General features: G+C 31.3%; 1 protein-coding gene across 1 annotated transcript in view; it reads right to left on the bottom strand.

Moving 5' to 3' along the window:
• Nucleotides 1–3,103: 3,103 nt before the first annotated feature.
• The window catches only part of LOC125072689 (Down syndrome cell adhesion molecule-like protein Dscam2), a 97,252-nt gene continuing 86,410 nt past the window's right edge, over nucleotides 3,104–13,945 (bottom strand). Inside the window, exons 31-32 of the mRNA XM_047683354.1 lie at nucleotides 11,315–11,392; nucleotides 3,104–3,506 (exon numbers count right to left, since the gene is read on the bottom strand). Of these exons, the coding sequence (XP_047539310.1) occupies nucleotides 3,478–3,506; nucleotides 11,315–11,392 (107 nt within the window). The 3' untranslated portion in view covers nucleotides 3,104–3,477. The remainder of the gene's footprint in view (nucleotides 3,507–11,314; nucleotides 11,393–13,945) is intronic.

Here is a 13,945-nt window from a genome sequence, read left to right on the forward strand (position 1 = left end):
AGAGAAACAATTCTAGACGCGTTGAAAATCCAGTATATTCGAATGCGTTCTTATTTTAAAAGTTTGGGCAATAAAAACCGTATGAGTTACATTAATTCCCAGACCATGTTTCATATGATTTATGTTCGCCTGGTGAGCTTCTTGTCGAAATCCCGAGGACTCTACGAGGCTTTATTAAATTTGTTTGATAATAATTTTATTATATCTACTATGAAACAGACGATGTTAGTCTTTTTATTTCATTTCAAATACTTTTTTAGTTAAAATCATATTTTCTAGTATTTTTTTAATATTATATTATATTGACTTGATTAGTATAATCACCAGCCGATCGTTATCCACTGTTAAACAAAAACCTCTCCCTAGGTGAGAAATATTTACATATATACGCTACTGTATATAAATTACTCTTTGAGTACGTATATGTATTTTATTTTATATAAGTTTGGCTCTACTCAATCCAAAGGTTGATCGGAATAAATCCTTTATTTAGGTAAATCCGTTGTATTAACACTTTTCACTAAAATCAAATTCCATTAAATTTATTGAGTTTAAATAGAGAAAATTGAAGTTTATAATTACAAAAAAAAATAGTGATGTTATATAAAAATAACCATTGTTATTAATTTGTTTTGTATTTACATGTTTAACTTATTTTCTTTTACTTTGTACTTTATTGTACACCACAAAGAGAAAAAAAAAATAAAACATGGATATAGCCTAAGTAAAAGTGGCATATAAATTTGCCGACCTTATCACACAAGCGATCTCTTCCAGGCAACCAATTTATGACGTTACGAATATTAAAATAAAAATTACATTTGTTATTATTCGAATTCTTGAATTAGTTTGAAACTTTGTACACTTATTTGCACGTGCGTGAAGTTTTGGACTCAGTACCATCAAAGTGCACTAGGTAGCAACTAAGTCGTATTGTATAATTAAATTTTCGCGAGCAAACCGTGACTGGGTTTCATAGTTACTACGAATAACAATTAAAAAATGGCTTATAACGAGCGCCTCACTTTTTTATAGTAAATAATTTTGTGTTTTTTTTTTTTTTTAATAATAATGTGGTGATTTTTATTTGTGTTATTCTGATTTAGAGATGGTAACACTGTTACATCGTGGTTGGCTAGTTAAAAAGCGGCAAATCACGATCGAGCTCGGCTGACCTTATCTTAAAATTAAGGGTGATTGATTGTACAACTTGGATAATTGTACCGATTGAACCTATTGTGTTAAAAGTATTTACGTCTAATCGAACGGGTTTGGATTTACTAAAATAATAACACTTATGCTTAAGGTAAGTAATAAGAATTTTGTCTATATTATGTTCATTCTTGTAATATAGATAAGCTGGACTTCCTCTTGGTACATGTTCCCCACTGTCCTTAGACGTCGGCGCTGTAAGAAATATTAACCATTCTGCACATCGAATAAGTTAAGTTAAGTTTTGCTGTTCGACGGTAGAATATCTTATCAGTGTGCGATACATAACTTGCAGTAACCCTTAACACTAAGTGTATGTAAACATTAGGGTTTATTATTATTAAATTTCAAGTACCATTTGGGCCTGAGAGGTTGATTTCAACGTAATATCAGAATGTAGTCTAATTCAAATATAGAACTATTATTCCGATTCGAATATCGTTTTTCTAAGTTTCTACGTGATTTTATTTTTTAAATTAATGTTAAATTCAAGCAAAGAGCTTTTTTAAATATTTTAACATATTTTGTAGGATTGTAGGATTTGTATTCAAAACGAATATACAAATTTTTCAGGATAAACCAAGACTGATCATGGTAGTAAAATAAGGTTAACTATTCGTACAAAATAAACGTGTATGTTATAAAGATTTGGAACAATGTTATGAATAATGAAACTGCCTATTAAGGGACATTTGGTTTCAATATTTATATCTATTAATTTTGTCTGTTTGTGTATAACTTTATCACTATCCTTAAAATTCTAGAGACGTTTTTTTAATATTATCGTGACATAAAATATTGAATAATTATAATCCAATCAGCACATTTTTTTGCTAGAAAAACACACTTTTTTTCTCCCACGTTAGGTGGGGCTAGCCAGTCCTGAAGGCGCCAGAATATCCACAAAAATACCAGTGGTATTCCACTCCGTATATTAAAAACGCTTGAACCGTGACGATTCCAACCAGCACTAACTTAACTATTTTTTCCCAACGTGTTCGCTGTTTTTTTCTTTTATTTAATTCATATTATTAGTACTTTCAAATTTTTATCTGCATTTCGAAACGAACGAAATAAATTTTATTCCTCTTCGTTTATAATAAATACTATTGTATGTGATGACAATATTCGACGTTCGGTATAATTATAAAAAGGTTGTAAATTATAGGATGTGCAATAAAAAACGATATACTTCAAACATTTATTTTTATTTGACGTTTCATAAATAATTACGACAATATTAAGTTAGATTAACAACAAAGAACCTAGAGAGAAAACTAGTTGCAACTTTGTCAAAGGCAAAATTTTATCCGTTAAAAGAGATTGCTAGAGAAATTCTCCGTTAAATTTACTATGACAAAGTTCCAATTATAATACAACAGCTTTGGCAAAAAGACTTGGCGTTTAGTACAACTTACTTCTAGAAGAATCATCTCAGTCTTTCAATAAAGATATATTTGACAATAATGTTTTAAGACTAAAATGGGTTGTTTACCTTTCGTGTATTTTTAAATGTTCGAAAATCCATAAGTTATGACATGCCAATAAAAATGATTCACGAAAGGCTAAAGTCCCAAACTATACGGTACAAAGTTAAGACTCCATTTAAAACTATTCTATAGATCTAATGTAGTTTCCTTATTGATATGATTGGAAAGTTTAATTTTGGAAAGAAAATAAAATTTCCTAGAAACATATTATACTTTCTAAATCGTTTTGAACTCGTGGTAATTGATTTTGCTAACAGATTATTTTTTTACTATTTATGACTAGAATGTTGACTAGTTATAATTGTATGACTTCATTATATATTAAACAAAAATAGATTAAAAATACACAATCCTTTGACCAACAATTTTATACAGGTACTTTTTAAAAACAAAGTTCTTTGACTTCATAATAAAAAAAAATGTTTACAAATATTTGTCACAACAGAAAGGTTAAACATTTTAAGATTTCACAAAATTGGCAGTGTAGCGCTGGGATCACGAAATCGAATTTTTAACATAGATATATATTATATATATATTTATACACGGACTAAAGAAAATTAGCACGATTTTTCGAATATCGAAATGCTCGTTTTTAATATTGATGTACGAAAAATTTAACAAAACTTTTTTTCATTCGAATTACAAATGTTAATATTTCGATTTACATAGCCGTTAGCAGAAAATGTTCCCAGTTCTTTTTTTAAAAATGTTCAACAGATTAAAAATTTGCAGCAAATATTAGTCGATTGTATTGAAACAAAGGTCCAATTTTTTATCTGTTATGCGGAGTTCGGCAGTGGCCTGAAACAACATGTTGATTTATTAAAGCAAATCGTAAACAAGAAAACTTTAGTTTTATTTGTATTTGCTTTTAGAAGATGAAAAAAAATATCACTGGATTTGCTCTGCACGTGTGAAAATTGCTTAGGTTTTATTTTTGATAAATATTTTTCAAAAATAAATTTGATACAAAATAATATATATTTTTTCTTTTTTATCTATACTAATATTGTAAATGCGAAAGTCTTTCTGTCTGCGCTCTACAATTAAACAACTGAACACAATTCGATCAAATTTTGTATGAAGCCTAAACCCCAAGGTTATATATCATATGTGCTACCCTTTATGCCTGCCGACTAAGACATAAAACGCGAGCGAAACGAAACTTTACATGTATCTATGTCTTCGTTGATTTTCACGCAGCATAAATACTATAATATAATCTGTGACGAAGTAGCTTGTCTCAGCTTGTTTTAAAAATAACACGACGTCAGCATCGCTGACGCCACGAATGTCAGGGTTAGGAAATTAAACGCAGGAAATTTTCTTCTTTGATTTATTCCAATCTCAGGAGGTCCGATCGCTTCGACTGCTCGAACGAGCCTCTCCATAGAGGCGGACATTTTTTATAAAAAAATTAGGTGGGGGAACTATTCACTCGATATAAAACCTATTTATGGACGTTAAAATATTTCAGACTAATTTAACATCTCAGAATTCACTAAATATCATTAATTTAATAATAATCAAACAGTTTTCAATTATTAAAATAATTAAAATAATCATTTCCGGACACGTGTTTTTCTTAAATACGTAATTTCCGGTTGACGTGTAAATTGATGAAAAAGACTTACTACTAAGTTTCTTGTCGGTTACGGTACAATTTAATTTACTGTAACTTCGATTCAAAGGGGTTTTTAAGAGCTTGCTAGAACAAATAATATTTTGATTGTTAACTGAATAATTAAGTTTTAGTAGTACAGATTGTTTCCTTTACAATTAATAATTAAACGTAATCCACATCATACATTAACAGCCTGTAAGTTTCCTACTGCTGGGCTAAGGACACCTTAAAGAAATTTAAGGAAAAGTTTAAGAGCTTACTCCACCACACTGCTCCAATGCGGGTTGGTGGAATACACATGTGGCACAATTTCATTGAAATTAGACGCATGCAGGTTTCCTCACAGTGTTTTCCTTCACCACCGGCATCGAGATTCATTTAATTATTAAGTACATGGAAATTCAGTGGTGCTTGCCTTCAGCGCAAATCATCGCTTAAGATGAACTCGTTCTAACCACTGGGCCATCTCGGCTCAAGGGACAAACGTAGTAATAAATATATTTAAAAATAAACAAGCGCCACTACGAGCGCTTATTGGCGGTCGTAGTGGGTATTTAGATGCACATGTTCTAGCTGGGCCATCTCAGTTCAGTATTCAAATAATTATATTATTTATAGATATTTACTCAACAACAAAGATTCCAATAATAATATTAATACAAACAGCTTAAATAATATCAATAAAATTATATATCATGTAAAACTTTGTATTGAATAAAATTGTTATTAAGTTCCGGCTTAAAAGCTTCAATTTAATATAATTATTATTGACATCAATTAGTCTGTTTTGAATTAAATAAAATAAACATAAGTAATTTGTCATATTAATTTAAATGATTGTTTATTAAAGTTACATAATAAATAAACCTCGGCTGATATAAAATTGTTCTCTGGAAAAAAGTACGGTATAACAAACGCCGGATTTTTATTCAATTTATTCGCCGTATGAAGTGGTCTATACCATCCAAAGCTCTGTAAGCAACATTAGCCCTTATATCGCCAATGCATCACTTGGGAACTAAGATGAGTTCCTTGTGCCTGTTACACTGGTTCATTAACCCTTCCGACAAGAATAGAAGAACAACAAAATATTGCTGTTTTTCATTAGTGAAATCTACCCAGGCTGCACATAGCCTATCAACAGCTGGTTAGCTATCAAATTAATAAAAAAAAAAAAAAAAACTAAAAATATATAATTTAAAGTTTGTTTTTCATGCTATCTTAAAACAAAACTACCGCTCATTTATTTGAATAGAGACTATTTCAAAAGATTAAAATAATGTTTAATAATAGTATAAAGTAATGAGCATTTTGTTAAATTACTCCCTAACGTAAAATCTCCTTTCAAATTGCTGTTAAACATTAAACTAAGTAGGAGATCGTTGAAAAGTTTCTATAGAATTATTCGCATTGAATATGCAACGTGATAATGTAATATACATGCTGCAGTTTAGTGAAATATAAACTAAATATCGTTATTAAATACAATTTTTTTTCACATGTTGCCCATTGCGAGTTAAAGTCTGGGCAAGCACCACTGAATGTGCTTAATTTGTGTTTATTATTCGTGTTGTGCTCGGCTTTTGTTGGAACATAATTGGCTAAGAGTATCCAACCTGCATTGGAGTAGTGTGGTGGAGTAAGCTCTTAAACTTCTCTTCAATAAAGATAGTAGATCTTTAGAGACTATGGGTTATACTCAGGTATAATATTATCTGTAAACTATTTCTAAGTATAAATACTAAGTATACATTTATGCAGTTTTTACTTAAAAGTTACAGCCTTTAAATGTCTACTGGGCTAAGGCAACTACTAACATTGAGAAAGTTGGAGCTTTCACCATGAAGTTCCAATTAGCACTAGCAGCCTGTAAATTTTCCACTGCTGGGCTAAAGGCCTCCTCTCCCTTTGAGGAGAAGGTTTGGAGCATATTCCACAACGATGCATCAATGCGGGTTGGCGGAATACACATATGGCAGAAAATTAGACACATGCAGGTTTCTTGCACGATGTTGATCCTTCACCGCCGAGCACGAGATGAATTATAAACACAAATTAAGCACATGAAAATTCAGTGGTGCTTGCCTGGGTTTGAACCCGAAATCATCGGTTAAGATGCACGCGTTCTAACCACTGGGCCATCTTGGCTCAAAAGTTCCAATGCATAATAATAAACAATTTGCAATTTCACCGATTTCCAGCTTTCAAAAATGACGAAATTCCATAGGTATAAAGTTTCCTCTAAGTTTCACCCTCTGATTCCATCAGGTGATGAATTTAAAAAAAATCCTTAACATCCGTCATTAACTCATTTACATATATAAGTCTAATTACTTTTAAAATCAGAACTGACGAATCACATACAGTTTTTCTTCTCCCTTAGATGTATTTAAAAATAATCCTTTCTTATTGCTCACCTACGGTCTATAAGAAGTTCCTAAGTTAGACTGTGCATTGTATTTCAGTCAGTCATTTTTAAATTTTATTAATTAGATACTACTGAGCCTATGGATAGAATATAAACTTTAGCATCGGTCATAGTCTATAAACAAATCTACTGGGAAACACAATAACACCTCTATAAAAGACTTTCTCACACTTGTTCGTATTTACTTTGATATTTGAGATTCAAATAAAACACTAACATAAATTAAAATCAAAATCTACAAATAAATAAATTGTTTTATTCGAATATCAATAATCGCTCGCTTATTAGTTAAAAGCTCGGTTTTGAAAAGTTTCAATAAATTATTCCCTGACTAATTACTTCCCGAGTTAATTTGATTAAATAATGTTTATAAAATTTAAAATATTTTATTTAAATTATAATTGCTTTTCATAATAATATTAATAAAACAAATAGCATGTACCACTCGGTGGGAAGTGGCCAGCACCGTACATAGTCAGAAGTACTGTAAGAAATATTAAACAATCCTTACATCGCCAAGGCCCCACCGACCTTGGGGGCTAAGATGTTATGTCCCTTGTTCCTGTAGTTACACTGGCGTACTCCCCTCCAAGCCGAAACACAACAATACTATGTAATGCTGTTGGTGATAGGTGGGTAGTCCCTAAACAGACGGGCTTGGAAAAAGCCCTTAACTTAAAACTAAAATAAAAGCGAAGACCGACGAGATAAGTATATTATCATCGACAAGCTTTTATGATTAAGGAAATTGTGTATAATGAGGTTATAAATTGATACATAAAATTTTAAAGGAAAAAATTAAATAAAAGATTTTATTAAAAAAGTATTTTACTTTGAATTTATTATTTGTTAGTCACGTGAACATTTTAGAACGTATCGATGTAATATAACTTATCGACGCGGAATCATCCGTAGTTTGTCATAGGCTATTAATTTTTTTATATACTTTTTTATATATACGTATTTAATTTATGGATTAAACATTGAAGAAGTGGAATTCACGCTTGCTGAGTGATCTCTTAAAATGAAAATGTAATTCATCTCGGAACATTACGTGATGTAGCCGCATTTATTCAAGTTGAAACATTTATTTTTATAGTTACACCTTACTTAGCGGCTGTTTAGTTAAACACTGAATTATTTCTAACTGTTATCATTGATTTAACATTTGAAAGAACCGAACACAACATTGTTTAATTGATGACGTCATGCACCATTTGATGGTTCATGACGTCATAAATCACAGCGGCCATCTCAAGAGAGATCCTTATGCAGGATTATAGTGCACCAGTGTGTACGCAAATACGGGTGCGCTTTTTATTGTCTTACTGTTATAAGCCGAGAGGAGGGCAAATGACTCGACCAGAAAGAGTTCAGGCGCAGAACCAACAGATTAACTTCCTTCCAGACTCGCTGGACTGTTAAGGAGAATTTTCGACAGAAAACCTCATTATTTTTCCGTCCAAATTCGGTTTTAACTCAGAATCTCAGGATCTGCTCCCTAATGCACAAGACCAACGAGACAGTCAGTTATGTTAAGCTAATCACCCGATAAACAACATTTATCGGTAAAACCTGAGATTATACCACAAAAGTCAGATGAAACTGTTAGTTCACTACAATGTTCCGCGCGCTTCAACTGCCTTTTGTTTTAAAATCTGAGTATAGTTTCATTAACAGAATAATGGTACAACCGGGTATGGACTGTGAACATTATCGGGTAAAGCTTAGAATAAATGTTGAAAATGAAAATTCAATGGTGATTGCCTGGGTTTGAACCCGCAATCATCGGTTAAGATTTACGCGTTCTAATCACTATTTCCATTAATTAAATTATATAATTAATAAAAATACATAATATATAATATAGTAAACATACATGCTCACAAGAGAACATGATAAATAGGTATCTCTACATAGTATAAAACATAGTGGCTTCCAACCGTCTGTACGCTTAAATCTTTTAAAATTTTTCATCAATAAACACTGTGATTCAAGAGGAAGGTTTATATGTATAATACATGCTAAGAGAAAAGCCAAGAATTTTAGGAAAAAAAACAGGATTTCTTTTATTTTGTTTGTTCTTAAACCTAAAATTTGTATATAGTAATGTCAAATTAAACATCATAAACTATAATAAATAAATTCAATTTCGCTTTTAAGCGATGTCTTATAAAGGAAAAAAATAAAAAACGTTTACACATCCTTTAGTGAATTAAACATTTTAAGCAAAATGAAAGCGCTTTCGCCTTTCAATGTTAAATCGAGCGACGTTCGAGTAAATCAAGCTAAGGTTTCCACATCCGCTGCAATTTCGATTTGCGATACATTCGCTTTGAGAGCGCCGATAACATTACATGCGTGGCTCGGAACATTTGATTAATTCTAGTCGTATTATTTCGATTGGTAATTAGCAATGTATATTGTTACTATTGGCTGTGCCCCGAGGCTTTAAATACATGGCATTTATTATTATACGAGTAGACTAACAATTTTATTCGATTCGATTTTAGAAGTAGTTTGTTTTTTCAGTGTTGCAATTTGTGTTGTATTTTCAAAAAAGGAATCAAGTAATATTATTGTTCTGTGTTCCGTATTTACGAATACGTCATCGACTTCTGGCTACGTCATCGTCATCGGTTACAAAAGGAGGTTCGCAATTCTGCTAAATCCTCATATATTTTAGTCGTGTGGGATATTTAATATTTTTGTTTTCAATGTTTATTATTTTGATTTGAATTGAATTGTCCAAATCAAATGTGTCAAATTAATATTAAGGTTATACTTATTATGCAAACAAACTTCTTACATTTATTTAAGTTAAGAACTAGAAAAAAAAATAATTAAAATAAAATTAAGTAATCTTCAAATATTTTGCAGAATACTCAAATTGTGTATATTAAATTATTTCTATTGTTTGATTCACCTCGTGTAACTTTCTTTTAATCCAAATGTCAAATTCAGTTTTAAGTTTATTGACGACCACCGTGGTCGAGTTAGTGTGTACACCGGTTTTCATGGGTACGCAACTCCAAGATGCCGGGTTCGATTCTCGGTCGAGTCAATGTAGAAAAATTTCATTATTTTTCTATGTTGTCTTGGGTGTTTGTGGTACCATAATTACTTCTGATTTTCCATAACACAAGTATTTAAGCTACTTACATTGGGATCAGAGTAATGTGTGTGATGTTGTCCAATATTTATTTATTTATATTAAAAACAAAGTATTGCTTTATAATGAAATAAATAATATTTTTATATACCATATCAAAAAAAATGAAAATTTCGTAAGCGTATTTGACATGAATTTTAAGTGAAAATCGTCACATGTAGTCAATGAACATATTGCTTAGTTTGCGAATCGAATATACTGTTCGGATAAAATTTATATAATCGTTCCGACCTTATTCCGAGCATATTGTCATTGGCTCGTCGCCAGTGCGTTTGGTAGGTGGTAGGTAGGACACGTTTGGCCCGATGCCTTTAAATTAATTTTAATCCAGTCGTGTTTTTGGTGCTAAAATATTTTGTACTGTTATAGTTGCGGCTCGGCTCTCCGTGTTTGAATTGTTAAGTACAGTCAGTATCATATAAAGGAACAGTTAAGATTACCCAAAAATATAAAAAATATCCAATATCATACAATCAAAGTCGTCGTATGTAAAACGTCAAATTTTCAAAAGTACGAGTATATCGAAGTACGATCATCGTCAAATATACGAGACGATACATATCGTCATTAAAATTCTATCAAGCAAAGCGCTTGGAGTTTCTAAGTATTCGAAAAAATATGGAGCACGTATCGAAAACAAACCGTATCTCAATAAATTTTAAGTCCATTTTACATAAATATGTATATATTGATGACTTATTGTAATATTTCTGAAACGTTTTAGGGGTTGGCCTTAGGTGTAATGCTAAAAAAAGTCTGTGTACTTCCTTGGAATTCAAGCTTGTTTTAAACCAAATTTCATCAAATTCAGTTCAGTAATTTGGCCGTGAAGGAGCAACAAACAGAGACAGAGTTATTTTCGCATTTATAATTTTATATAATATTAGTATAGAAATAGGATTATAATAAAAGGAAAGTATTGAAATTATAGTTGGTTGGCGTGTTGGTTAGTTGGTCACAAGTGCTATTATGGAACTAACTAACTAACCACCAGAGAGACCACTTATATTGGACGCTGGTACTTATGATGAATGTTGGAACTTTGGTAGCATTTTTGAAAACAATTATATATTGATAAAAATAAAATATTTAATATAAATACCAACTGAGCCTTAGATTTCTCCCTGGTTTGATAATTGCTTGGTATCTTTTATTAGATATATGTAGACAGACTGACAAATGGGCCACTTGCATCGCCAATGCGCCAACAACCTTGGGAACTGAGATGTTAGTTATGTTTTTTGCCAAATATTATTGGTTCACGGAAGAATATCTGATAAGTGGGTAGTACCCACCCAGACGGGCTTGGACAAAGCTCTACGACGAAGTAAAAAGTGAACGTTGCAATGTGTGCAGAACAAACCAGGTTTATTAGGTATACTTACGTCTAGGCAATCCTGACACTGTAGCTTTTGATGTGCTATCGCTGTCATCAGATTCGGATCGAGTTTGGAAACTGGTTTCTGTAACAAATATAAAAAAAATGTAGATATTTTATTTATTATACTTTTTTTATTGCAAACATTTGGACCCTGGAATGCAGATTTTTTTTAAATATAGATTTTTTTTTAAATATATTAGTTAATTATGAATATATATTTTATGTGCAATGTTGTGGGAGAGATTATTTGAAAAAGAATTGGCGCTATTTGATTTGACTAATAAGCGCGCACCGTGCTATAGTTAGCCGTCAGATTTTTTTTTCGACCTGTTTATTGCTGTGGGCCCTAATGGCCTCTACAGCGTCACCGGGCGGGTTGGAGGTATGACGTGTGCAGTCATGGTTATAAGTCTAGGCGTCGACGAGTCTTTAAGTAGAACCCTCGACCCTGCCGGCGGGGTCGGTGTGTGTTATCTGTGTTGCCTATCGAAATACAGTTTTCGGCAGGGAGTCTGTCGACAGGGTCATGTAGGACGTGCTTAGGACGTCTATGGATCGGATAGGGAAGCCGTCAGTTGGTAACAACCTATTTTCCAACACTGTATAATGTTAATGTTGATAATCACTAGCTAGCTCGTTTTTTGTATATTTTTTTTATAATTAGTATTATTAATATACTAGATAACTTTAAAAAAATAAACTTAACAAATATAAATATACTAACTGCCGTGCTTCTGCACGAAATTATTACTTGGAACACACTTTCTGAACGCACCTGTAAACGTCCAACATGGCCGCCCATTGAACTGTCACGTCATTGAATTTCATTAATTTAGTATGGGAATATCTTGATTATAGGAATTTTGCAAATATATGTATGTTATCGACTAATAAAACATTATTTTTTAATGATCTATAATTATGGATAGGTTTCGATCGGATCTATCGTAGACCTGTACGAAATTATGAATGTAGATTTCATATATGTACCTAAGTAGGGATATTATGCCATTTGATTAGTGACTTGTGTGACATATATTTTGTAGAACTTAATAAGGTTACGTGGTCAATTGGCTTATGTCTTATAAATATTTTAATTTTTAGTTTTGTTTATAAAAGCTCAATTAAAAGAAGGAAGTATTTTGCTTTCAGAAAGCCTTATTATCCAGATTTAGGATAATATATCACGCTACGATTAGAGGGGCGGAGAAGTCACATTAAACGCAGATGAAATCGCGCGGAGCAGATAGTTAATTATAATAATAATAGATTAAATTGAACAAAGACGGAAACAACTCGAAAAATCGAAATAATCTTTGAAGCAATACGAAAAAAAAACCATAATTATTCCGATTTATTAAATTATGTAAGAAATGTAACGGAATAATTCCAATACTATAATAATAATAATATTTATATAAGAATAAATTTAAGAACATGCGTTTATGTACAAAAATCCTTGACTATACTGATTTTTAGTTGAGGAGTTTCTTCTCTGCAGCCAATCATGGCTGTAAAATAATGCTTCCTATAAAACGCACGTAAGACAAGATAAATTGTTTTCAACACATCTTGCAAGGTTTGACATAAACTAAAAAACATTGCAAGTTAAATAAACGCCTTTATAAATTTGTGATTTGATTAACAGTAAAAACGATACAGGCTTACATTACTTAAAAAGTTTCATAACATTTTGTTAATATCGAAAAGTTTAAAAGCACTTTATCGAAGTAACTTCTTTGAACGAAACAATTTATCGCACAGTGATCAATCAGTTCACTTGTGGAAAATACGGGAAATACGGAAAGGCGAACTAAATAGAACAACGGAGTCATTAATTTTATTAAATTAGATCAAGATTGATGGTTATACAGTATAGCGGTGAATTTTGGGGCCACGAAACGGGAGGATTTGTTTTGCCGTTTAATTACTATCTGAGTTTTTGCACCTTTATAATTTATCTTTGTAACTCACTCGCCGAATTATCATTAAACTATTAACAAATTATTTTTGAATATATTCACGTTTCTTTAAGGAGTTACATTTCACCTTATTGCCTTCACTGGTGACAGGATCGTTTTTTGCTCGGAAGATCGGAACTGCAAGTCAACAGGGAAATGCTGCTTCCACGCGAGCATGACTTATACAGTAACTATTTTTATTTAAAATGTGTATATATTTAAGGACTTGATGTTAATAATTCTGATATTTAAAGTATAACATGTTAATAAATTGCTTTCTGTATATTAAAAATAAAGTTAATTTGCGTATTTCTCTCTCTCTATGGATTTTATGACGTTTATCACGTAAAAAATGTATTTCCATCCGCCTTTTCTTAAATGTGTGTGTCTATGTATGTTTTGTTATCATTTATAAACATATATTTTATTTTATTCGAATTTAAATCCAGTGTAGTAATTACGTCATAGAAATATTTGAATACTGATTTGTATTATGAAGCGAAAATTTTCAATAAACAAAGCAATTATGTATAAAGTATATTATATTACTTTATAAAATTTTAAATGTATTTGTATTTTTACATTTGGTATCGTGTAAGTCTTACTAATTGATTTAATGGTAGTACTATTATAATGTTGCATTATATTTCACGACCAATCAGAGTAGAGGTTAG

This window comes from Vanessa atalanta, chromosome 22 (assembly GCF_905147765.1).
Source record: "Vanessa atalanta chromosome 22, ilVanAtal1.2, whole genome shotgun sequence".
In the NCBI taxonomy this organism is placed as follows: Eukaryota; Metazoa; Arthropoda; class Insecta; order Lepidoptera; family Nymphalidae; genus Vanessa; species Vanessa atalanta.